General features: G+C 49.6%; 1 protein-coding gene across 4 annotated transcripts in view; it reads left to right on the forward strand.

The window, feature by feature from the left end:
- LOC147096905 (inositol-trisphosphate 3-kinase C-like) overlaps nt 1–11,439 on the forward strand; it is a 79,912-nt gene that overhangs the window by 42,112 nt on the left and 26,361 nt on the right. Inside the window, exon 1 of one of the 4 annotated variants that reach the window (XM_085973623.1) lies at nt 7,538–8,128. The exons of the other annotated variants lie outside the window; for them this stretch is intronic. Coding sequence (XP_085829749.1) covers nt 8,105–8,128 — 24 coding nt within the window. The 5' untranslated portion in view covers nt 7,538–8,104. Of the gene's footprint in view, nt 1–7,537; nt 8,129–11,439 lie in introns of those variants that run through there. 4 annotated transcript variants of the gene reach the window in all.

Below are 11,439 nucleotides of genomic sequence, written 5' to 3' on the forward strand. Positions count from 1 at the left end.
GAGAGCATCCTGACAAACTGTATCACAGTATGGTATGGCAGCTGTAGCTACTATGACCGGAAAGCCCTGCAGTGGGTAGTCAAAACTGCCCAACGCATTACCGGCACCCGGCTACCGACCATAGAGCACATATACCAGAAACGCTGTCTACGGAGGTCACGGACCATCATCAAGACCCTACCCACCCCAGCCACAGTCTGTTCGCCCTCCTGCCATCTGGGAGACGCTACAGATGCATTCGCACCCGAACGACCAGATTTAGGAACAGCTTCTTTCCCAGGGCTGTCATCCTACTGAACTCCACAAATAAACTCTAAAGCCTGCACATCTGCCAATGCACTTTATTATGTATGTTTATGTTAATGTATTACAAGCCAAATGTATGTTGAATGTTTAAATGTCTTAATCTAAATGTACACTCTCGGGAGCCGCAAGCCTACATTTTGTTGTACTGCACTTGTGCACTAACAATGACAATAAAAGTTGATTTGATTTGATTAAAGGAGGAGAGAGAGGTAGAGAGGCAGAGAGGTTTCAGGAGGCAATTCTAGAGCTTAGGGCCCAGGCAGCTGAAGGCACGATGGTTGAGCGATTGGAGGAGCACAGATATCTCTGGAATGAGGTGGGGGGAGTGTTTTTGGGCTGGAGGAGATTACAGAGATAGAGAGGGTTGAGGCCATGGCGGGATTTGCAAACAAGGGTGATGGGCGAACGGGACTTGGTGCGAGTTAGGACACGGGCAGCCGAGTTTTGGATGACCAAGTTTACGTAGGGTAGAATGTGGGAGGCCAGCCAGGAGTGCGTTGTAATAGTCAAGTCTAGAGGTAACAAAGGCATGGATAAGGGTTTCAGCAGCAGATGAGCTGAGGCAGGGGCGGAGTCGGGCGCTGTGTTACGGTGTTATACTGAAATCCAGACTGTTTCTTGTCCACTGATTCTGGTATTTCTGGTTCCTGGACGTCCTGATGGTACCCACTGCTGCTTATCCGGTAAGAGTGGGTGTGGGACTTGGAGTACCACAGGTTATGACTCGCGGTTACCAGATTCCAGTGGTGGTATTGAAACCTTTTTGGGTTGCTGTTTCAGTGAGCTGGCTAAATGTGAAAGTGGGAAATTCCAGAATCAATTCTGAAAGTGAGGTTAAGGTTGTCCTTTTTAAACAAAATATATATATAAACCAGGAAATGACATTAGTAGATTGTCAAATTATCTTTATTCACAAGACCATCTCGAAAACAAAATGGTTGATGTGAGGAAGTTATGATGAGCCTTTATAAATCACTGGCTTGGCCTCAACTGGAGTATTGTGTCCAATTCTGGGCACCGCACTTTAGGAAGGATGTGGAGGCCTCAGAGGGTGCAGAAAAGATTTACGAGAATGATTCCAGGGATGAGGGACTTCAGTTACGTGGATAGACTGGAGAAGCTGGGGTTGTTCTCCTTGGAGCAGAGAAGGTTGAGAGGAGATTTGATCGATGTGCTCAGAATCATGAGGGGTCCAGGCAGAGTAGATCAGGAGAAACTGTTCCCATTGGCGGAAGGGTCGAGAACCAGAGGACACAGATTCAAGGTGATTGGCAAAAGGACCAAAGGCGACACGAGGGGAAACTTTTTCAGGCAGCGAGTGCTGAGGATCTGGAATGCACGGCCTGAAAGGGTGGTGGAGGCCGACTCAATCACGGCTTTCAAAAAGGAATCAGATAAGTACCTGAAGGAAAAAAAATTGCAGGGCTACGGGGAAAGGGCGGGAGAGTGGGACTAGCTGAAGTGCTCGTGCAGAGAGTCAGGACGGGCCGAATAGCCGCCTCCTGGGCTGTAACCATTCTATGAATCAAATCTGCACTGTTTTGCATGTACCCAAATCGACATTTGGCCAGAAATAGAAAGCATTTATTGCACCTTGTTTTCAATCAGTTGAAGATTAAAACTGAAATGCTAATGATATAGAAAAGCAAAATACTGCGGATGCTGGAAATCTGAAATAAAAACAGAAAATGCTGGAAATACTCAGCAGGTCAGGCAGCATCTGTGGAGAGAGAAACAGAGTTAACGTTTCAGGTCGATGACCCTTCATCAGAACTGGAAAAAACTGGAGATCAAACAGGTTTTTAAGCAAGTGCCGGGGCAGGGAAAGGGGGGAGGGGAGGAAAGAACCAAAGGGAAGGTCTGTGATAGGGTGGAAGGCAGGAGAGGTTAAGAGACATTAAGAGATGGTGCGAGGCAAAAGGAGATGGTAATGGGACAAGTTAAGAAACAAAAGATGGCTCTAAATGAAGTGTAAATGGCAGAATGATCGACAGCTGCCATGTGGGAGAGAGAAAAAAATATATAAATAAAATAAATGAAAAAATAAATAGGGGCAGAGGTTATGGTCTGAAATTGTTGAACTCAATGTTGAGTCCAGAATGTGAGAAGTCGCACAACACCAGGTTATAGTCCAACAGCTTTATTTGAAATCACAAGCTTTCGGAGCGCTGCTCCTTTGTCGGGTGAAGTGAAGAGATGCATATAGACACAGCATATATAGTCAGAGAACACTGCCAGATGATTACAGGTAATCTTTCTAACTGCCCTTTATCACACCTCGGCAGAGAGATAATCACAGCAATCAAAGCTGTGGATGGTGTCCAAACAGGTCAGTCAGGAAAACATTACATCAAAGAACAATGAGGTGGGGTCACCAGGGGTCAAATGTTGCAGATGCTGGGGTCTGGGGCCGAGGAAGGAGAGGTCTGAGTTGGAGTGGAGTGGAGAATTAAAGTGACAGGCGACCGGAAGCTCAGGGTCACCCTTACGGACTGAACGGAGATGTCCCGCAAAGTGGTCACCCAATCTGCGTTTGGTCTCCCCAATGTAGAGGAGACCGCATCGTGAGCAGCGAATACAGTATACTAGATTGCACTGACCTCATCTCCTCTGGAGATCTTCCCTCCACGGCCGCCAACCTCATTTATTTGAGGTTGCACTTGCTTAGAAACCTGTTTGATCTCCAGCTTTTTCCAGTTCTGACAAAGGGTCATTGACCTGAAACGTTAACTCTGTTTCTCTCTCCACAGATGCTGCCTGACCTGCTGAGTATTTCCAGCATTTTCTGTTTTTATTACTAAAGATATAGATATAGGTTTCAAGCATCTGGAAGGGTGAGCAATGAAAGCCTATCCCAGCAAAGTGGCCTGAAAGAGCTGGTAAATTCCCACCGTCACTGTGGCTCATTTGGCAGTGCTCTCGCCTCTGAGTCAGATAAGAGCAGGATTATTTCTCCAGTGGAATGCACTGAGTGGAGGATAGCTACATTATGTGCGTAAACTTAACCTCAGTCATTTACCGCGGTGATTGATGGATTTAGCCAATCATCTCCATTCTGGCCGGAAGCTGTGGCGGCTCTGTCTGCAGCCTCCTCTCCCTCTGCTGTTCCGCTGTGAACATCGAAACCTATAAAATTCTGTCAGGCCTGGACAGACTAGATGCTGGAAGGATGTTCCCAATGGTCGGGGAGTCCAGAACCAGGGGTCACAGTCTAAGGATAAGGGGTAGGACATTTAGGACTGAAATGAGGAGGAATTTCTTCACCCAGAGAGTGGTGAACCTGTGGAATTCTCTGCCACAGAGGGTGGTGGAGACCAGTTCATTAAATATATTCAAGAAAGAGTTGGATATATTCTTAAGGCTAAAGGGATCAAGGGATATGGGGAGAAGGCAGGGACAGGGTACTGAATTTGGATGATCAGCCATGATCTCATTGAATGGCGGAGCAGGCTCGAGGGGCCGAATGGCCGACTCCTGCTCCTATCTTCTATGTTTCTATGTTTCTTTCTCTAATCTGCCTCATTATCCCCTCCTTCTGTCTCGCACCAGCACCACTTCTGTCATTTGATGATCATCTGCGCTCCACCCAATCACCGACCTCGCGCTCTCTCTCATTTTCCTGCCCTCTTCTCCCTGGCTCGGTACCTGTTTAGAAACTGTTCAGCTGTAACTGTGACCAAAGATCGTCGAGCCGAAACATTAACCCCGTGTTTCTCTCCGGAATCTACCTGACCTGGTTTCCAGCATCTGTGGTATTCTGTTGACGTGTTGGCATCGGGGATTAGCTCCCGGCGCTGGAAATTATTCGCTCCTTTGTCTGTCCCCCCTCATTCCCTCCCCTGCAACAAGACCAATGCAATGGACTTTGCTAACTTTCTGTAACTCATTTTGTTTAAAAAATTTTCAGGAAGGGTGTCAGGATATGGTGGTGGCTACAAATGGAAATCTCCATGAATACAAATGCTGCCGTAGTAATTATTTAATTCCTTTTAATATTTTGCGCTCATCAAGGTGCCTGACCCGCGCTCGCCCCTCAGGGAAGGGGAGATTACGGTCAGCCTGAGTTCAGGTCAAGCTGACGTTGGAAACAGTTCTGCATTTGGGGGGAGAACAGGATGCGATCAGTTAACGGTCGGACCTGTCGTCGCGTCTGTTGTGTAACTAACATGATGCTCATTGCACAACAGGAAGCAGCGCTCTGCACAGACTGACTGGTCCGAGCCCCTCGCCTGGTCTGCAGTAGCACGCAGGCACTGCCGCAGGCATTTTCTTACCGTGTGACTGCGGAAGGTTTGGGGATGGGTGCACGTAGTTCGCAACTGTACACTGGGTGGCTGACACTACCAGTGGCTGTCCTACACATCCCATAATGTTCCAGACATGCACCAGTGTGAGGGGCCCCCCACCCCCACCCCCGTCGTCCCTGGCAGTGTCAGACTGCAAACTCAAACTGCCACGTGCTGTCGCCGAACACTCTTCGATTGAGCCTCTGTTGTCTAAAAGTGAGCCGTGCTGTCTGTGGGTCCCGCACGTCCCTTGGACAGCTGCTATGCCCATCGGCGATGCCAGCCAGCTAGGGATACCAGATGAATGACCCTTTATTACCAATGTAGCTCGTTCTGTTCGCAGATATTGCCTCCTCAGTTGGGATGTGTAGCAGCTCACCCAGTGCGACCCCAAGGCACATGTCAACCAAAGGGCTGAGACTGGTTCCCTCCGAGTCTCTGTGGCAGAGTGTTTTTTGGTATTGTACACACACAAGCAAAACATACAGCACCGTAGAGCAGGTCGGAGTATAGTAACCCTCACGTACTGTTATGCTCGGGTGTTTCATTACCGTACAAGCTGGTGTATATCTGGCAATATCTGCAAACAGTACGAGCTACATTGGTAATAAAGGATCATTCATTTGGTATTACTAGCAGGCTGGCATCGCCAATAGGCACGGCAGCTGTCCAATGGATGTACGGGACCCACAGACATTAACGGCATTACCATCGCCGAATCCCCCACCATCAACATCCCGGGGGGGGGTTCACCATTGACCAGAAACTTAACTGGACCAGCCACATAAATACTGTGACAACAAGAGCCGGTCAGAGGCTGGGTATTCTGCGGCGAGTGTCTCACCTCCTGACTCCCCAAAGCCTTTCCACCATCTACAAGGCACAAGTAAGGAGTGTGATGGAATACTCTCCACTTGCCTGGATGAATGCAGCTCCAACAACACAAGAAGCTCGACAACATCCAGGACAAAGCAGCCCGCTTGATTGGCACCCCATCCACCACCTTAAACATTCACTCCCTCCACCACCGGCGCACCGTGGCTGCAGTGTGTACCATCTACAAGATGCACTGCAGCAACTCGCCAAGGCTTCTTCGGCAGCACCTCCCAAACCCGCGACCTCTTCCACCTAGAAGGACAAGGGCAGCAGGCGCATGGGAACACCACCACCTCCAAGTTCCCCTCCAAGTCACACACCATCCTGACTTAGAAGTATATCTGCCGTTTCTTCATCGTCGCTGGGTCAAAATCCTGGAACTCCCTCCGTAACAGCACTGTGGGAACACCTTCACCACACGGACTGCAGTGGTTCAAGAAGGCAGCTAACCACCACCTTCTCGAGGACAATTACGGATGGGCAATGTAATGAAATCTGTTTGTCTTGATCCTGTATTCGTTTTGCACTCATGTATATTACCCTCCCCCACTGTGTATAGTTTCACTTCCTCTTTCCCGACTAACCTGGGAGGTTCCAGGTCTTGGCTCTTGGCTCCGCCCCTGACTTCTCTTACATAAAGATCCCAGGATCTGTATGACTCATTCCTGTGAACCAGTCGGCGTGTTGAGATGTTAGCTCTGATCTTAGTGATTAAAAGCCAACTTGTTTAAGTCTATAACTTCTAGTTTTGTGGTTATTGAAGGCCCATCAGGCAATAAATGCTGGCCTTGCCAGCGACGCCCACATCCCATGAACGAATTTTTTAAAAATATACCGCAACCTCTGTCGCCTGTGGGCCTGGAGGTGGAATGCATCAGATTGGCTGCCTTGTTTTATGTACTAAACTGTTTCTATTGGAAGTATCTCTCTCTCCTGACATTCCCAGGGCGGTACTGAGGGAGTGCTGCACTGTCGGAGGTGCCATCTTTTGGGCGAGATGTTATACCGAGGCCCCGTCTGCCCCCTCAGGTGGATGTTAAAAGACCTCGCGGCACTATTTCGAAGATTAGCAGGGGCGTCCTGGCCAATATTTATCCCTCAACGAACATCCTCAAAGCAGATTATCCGGTCATTATCACATTGCTGTTTGTGGGAGCTTGCTGTGCGCAAAACATCTGCCACCTCTCCTACATTACAACAGTGACTACACTTCAAAAGCACGTCATTGGCTGTAAAGCGATTTGGGACATCCTGAGGTGCTATATAACTGCAAGTCTGTCTTTGCCTGTCGCTGGGGAGGTGGAGCTGAGGGACATATTTCCAAACACAGATTGGCTTGTGATTATAGCCAATTGAGTGCAAGAATCCTAAACCCCTGTAATTAGGATGCAGAGATAACAACTTCTCTGGTCATAAAGCAATTATCAGTCCCATAATTTGAATTGGGCAATTTATAAAGAGCAATTGTGCAAGTTCTGAGCCAAGAGAAGCTTGGCTGAATTTCTTTTGCCGGGCGTGTACTGGCGTGCAGTTGTGTTGTGCAGTGTAGTGCACTGACTGACGGGTAGTGTATTGTGCACTTTCACCTGTGTTTAACTCAGGGCGGTAACTTGTACCTTGGTGCAACTCTTTTGTGCAAGAAAGTTTAATCTCCAGTCGAATTATTGAATCTGTGCTGTTGAAATGTTTCTGAGCAATCGCCTCGAAGCTGCCACAGCAGCAAGTCTCGCCATTCCTGCTTCATAGAAACTGGAAACTTTCAATCATTTTCCTGCAAGAGATGAAGAGGTGGTTTTTGAGAAGCACGCTCTCATTGAGCAGCTGTGGCAGCTGGCAGCCTGGGAGATGACAGCAGATGTTGCCCAGACGCGACCGGTCGGTGAGGCTTGGAACTCAGTGCCCTGGTCCTGTCCAGGAAGTGAAGCGTGAGTAAAAACAAAATAATCAAGCCAAGGTCGCATTGCGTCATCATTCAGTGTGAGTCAGCGTGAACGTCAGTGTGCTGGCTGACACGTGCTGAGGGGAGTGTTTGAGTGACGTTCCTTGTGACATGGGATAAAGCCGACTCCCTGAGGCTGCTTCATTAACCAAGGAGACGCACCTAGTACCAGTCTTGGTAACATTCGCTGTCTTGTTTTTTTCTGCCGTGTTGATTGTGTCCTGGGATTGATTTTTTTTCCTCTGTACGTTGCCTCAGTACATTCTCTACTCAAATTCTCAGCTCTTGTGGATAAAGCTCGAGTGATTTGAGATTACTTGGAATTGTTGGGACTGGTTTCTCCCGGAGCCTGTGGAGTCACGGTGAGCAGTGCGGAGTGGATTCCAGCTTTCCCACTGGTTTTTGAATCGGACTGTTGGTGTTCGGTGTTCTAGAGGGGGGCTGAGATCGGTACCCGTCGGGTCGTGGTCAGTGCGGCTGGTTAACGCTGCGTCCTCCTGTACGTGTTGCGACTGAGAGCGCCTGAGGATTTGGTGACGTTGGATCATTTATTCTCGGGACGTGGCCGATACTGAGAGGCCCAATTCATTGCCCGCCCCAAGTCGCACCAGGAAGGTGATGGGCCTGCTTGAACGGAGATTATTGTACTGCCAAGTCGTGTGCTAGGACGCTTCACTGGGCGTTGAGAAGCTCTCACATGCTGTTGAACTGGAGTCACCGGGTAAGGACAGCCTTGAACCAGTTGGATTTCTCGTGGTCATTTTCACTTTGTTTCTGGTGCCAGCCCATAAATTACCAGATTTTGATCGCAATCGATCACACAGTAAATAAAGAGGAGCTGTTTCCAGTGGCAGGAGGGTCGGTAACCAGAGGACACAGATTTAAGGTGATTGGTAAAAGAACCAGAGGGGGAGATGAGGAGAATTTTTTACACGGCGGGTTGTTCTGATCTGGAATGCGCTGCCTGAAAGGGCGGTGGAAGCAGATTCAATAGCAGTTTTTAAAAGGGAATTGGATAAATACTTGAAAAGGAAACAATTTGCAGGACTATGGGGGGAAAAGCAGGAGTGGGACTAATTGGATCGCTCTTTCAAAGAGCCGGCACAGGAACGATGGGCCGAATGGCCTCCTTCAGCACTGGAAGATCCTATTGAAAGTAATTTCACAACTTGCCCTGGTGGGATTTGAACGCGTGACTTCTGAGTTGCTCATTCAGCCCCATAACCACTATCGTAATGTACCCTTTTTATACTGATATCAGGGTACTGGTACGTTCAGTGTGGAGGATGTTCGACTCGAATATAACTGAGACCCATTGTTTTCTCGTCCTTTGTTCTGACGCATTTCCCTGCACAGGATCTCCATGTCCCTGTTTGTGGGGATGTTATCTTCAAGGCAGTGGGCACAGGTCTGTCCTACCCCCATACCCTGATTTGCGGAGTTGCTGCAGATTCCACGTGTACGAAGGGACGTGGGGAGAGGGGGGGGGGTCTCGCAATGTTGTCTCGAGTAGTTCTGTTGAATTCTAACCCTCCATTTGCATCAGATTGTTTGCTGCGGTGGGTACAGGATCTAGCTGGTGAGGGGAGGGAGTCCAACTGCTCTGCACACCAGTCTGTTGGATGCTGGAGCTCCGCTGTGTTTGTTCTAACTATTTCCACGTGGAATATGAACTGCCCATATGTTGCAACCAAGCTGGGGGTGGGGGGGAGTTTTGTGGGAAGGCGGGAGGGTCGGGGGAGGCAGCACGGTCATCCTGAGATGTGCTTGGCTTGCTTCACATTTTTGTCCTGTCTGGTTATATTGCAGCATCGAACGTGTCCCTTTAAACATGCAGTGGGCTATTTCCGCGGTTTTGAAGGCAGCGGTGTGTTCTGATCTCCAAGCTGTCACAGCGACGGTGTTAATGACGCAATATCTCTGCCATTGCTTTCTGCTCTCCTCTGTCGCTCTGGCTAGGAGTTCTGTAACCTCCTCCAGCCCGACAACCCTCCGCGATCTCTGCACTCCTCCAATCTGGCCTCCTGCCAATCCCCCATTTCCATCACTCCACCATTGGCGGCCCTGCCTTCAGCTGCCTTGTCCTAAGCTCTGGAATTCCCTCCCTACCTTTCCTCCTTTAAGACACTCCTTAAAACCTACCTTTTTGACCAAGCTGTTAGTCACCTGTCGTAATAGGTTGCTCGGTGTCAAATTTGGTTTGATAATCGCTCCCGTGAAACACCGTGGGACATTTTACTATGTTAAAGGCGCTATATAAATGCAGGTTGTTGCTGAGGACACCTCAAACGCTTGCCAGAACGCAGACTGCCAGCTGCTGAGCTTGGAAGTTTATAAATCCCAGTTTAACATTGTCAGCGAGTGGCTTGCCCAACATGGCTCGGTATCGCTGTGTGAACTCGGTGACCTGGCAGCGAGCAGGTTTTATCAGCCTGACAGTTAGCACTGTTCCTGAAGGCCTTTCTAAATCCATGCACCAAGTCACAGCTGTGTACATTGAAAATAAAGCCTGTTCAGTGTGTGTGTGTTTCAGTGTGAGACGGAGAGTGTGTGTGTGAGACGGAGAGTGTGTGTGTGAGACGGAGAGTGTGTGTGTGTGAGAGACGGAGAGTGTGTGTGTGAGACGGAGAGTGTGTGTGTGAGACGGAGAGTGTGTGTGTGAGACGGAGAGTGTGTGTGTGTGAGACGGAGTGTGTGTGTGTGAGACGGAGAGTGTGTGTGTGAGACGGAGAGTGTGTGTGTGAGACGGAGAGTGTGTGTGTGAGACGGAGAGTGTGTGTGTGAGACGGAGAGTGTGTGTGTGAGACGGAGAGTGTGTGTGTGAGACGGAGAGTGTGTGTGTGAGACGGAGAGTGTGTGTGTGTGAGACGGAGTGTGTGTGTGTGAGACGGAGAGTGTGTGTGTGAGACGGAGAGTGTGTGTGAGACGGAGAGTGTGTGTGTGAGACGGAGAGTGTGTGTGTGAGACGGAGAGTGTGTGTGTGAGACGGAGAGTGTGTGTGTGTGAGACGGAGAGTGTGTGTGTGAGACGGAGAGTGTGTGTGTGAGACGGAGAGTGTGTGTGTGAGACGGAGAGTGTGTGTGTGAGACGGAGAGTGTGTGTGTGAGACGGAGAGTGTGTGTGTGAGACGGAGAGTGTGTGTGTGTGAGAGACGGAGACACAGACAGACAGAGAGTGTGTGTGTGAGACGGAGAGTGTGTGTGTGAGAGACGGAGAGTGTGTGTGTGAGACGGAGAGTGTGTGTGTGAGACGGAGAGTGTGTGTGTGTGAGACGGAGAGTGTGTGTGTGAGACGGAGAGTGTGTGTGTGTGTGAGACGGAGAGTGTGTGTGTGAGACGGAGAGTGTGTGTGTGAGACGGAGAGTGTGTGTGTGAGACGGAGAGTGTGTGTGTGAGACGGAGAGTGTGTGTGAGAGACGGAGAGTGTGTGTGTGAGACGGAGAGTGTGTGTGTGAGACGGAGAGTGTGTGTGTGAGACGGAGAGTGTGTGTGTGAGACGGAGAGTGTGTGTGTGAGACGGAGAGTGTGTGTGTGAGACGGAGAGTGTGTGTGTGAGACGGAGAGTGTGTGTGTGAGACGGAGAGTGTGTGTGTGAGACGGAGAGTGTGTGTGTGAGACGGAGAGTGTGTGTGTGTGAGACGGAGAGTGTGTGTGTGAGACGGAGAGTGTGTGTGTGAGACGGAGAGTGTGTGTGTGAGACGGAGAGTGTGTGTGTGAGACGGAGAGTGTGTGTGAGACGGAGAGTGTGTGTGTGAGACGGAGAGTGTGTGTGAGAGACGGAGAGTGTGTGTGTGAGACGGAGAGTGTGTGTGTGAGACGGAGAGTGTGTGTGTGAGACGGAGAGTGTGTGTGTGAGACGGAGAGTGTGTGTGTGAGACGGAGAGTGTGTGTGTGAGACGGAGAGTGTGTGTGTGAGACGGAGAGTGTGTGTGTGAGACGGAGAGTGTGTGTGTGAGACGGAGAGTGTGTGTGTGAGAGACGGAGAGTGTGTGTGTGAGACGGAGAGTGTGTGTGTGAGACGGAGAGTGTGTGT

This window comes from Somniosus microcephalus, chromosome 34 (assembly GCF_052327205.1).
Source record: "Somniosus microcephalus isolate GS21.2 chromosome 34, FLI_Smic_1.0, whole genome shotgun sequence".
Lineage (NCBI taxonomy): Eukaryota > Metazoa > Chordata > Chondrichthyes > Squaliformes > Somniosidae > Somniosus > Somniosus microcephalus.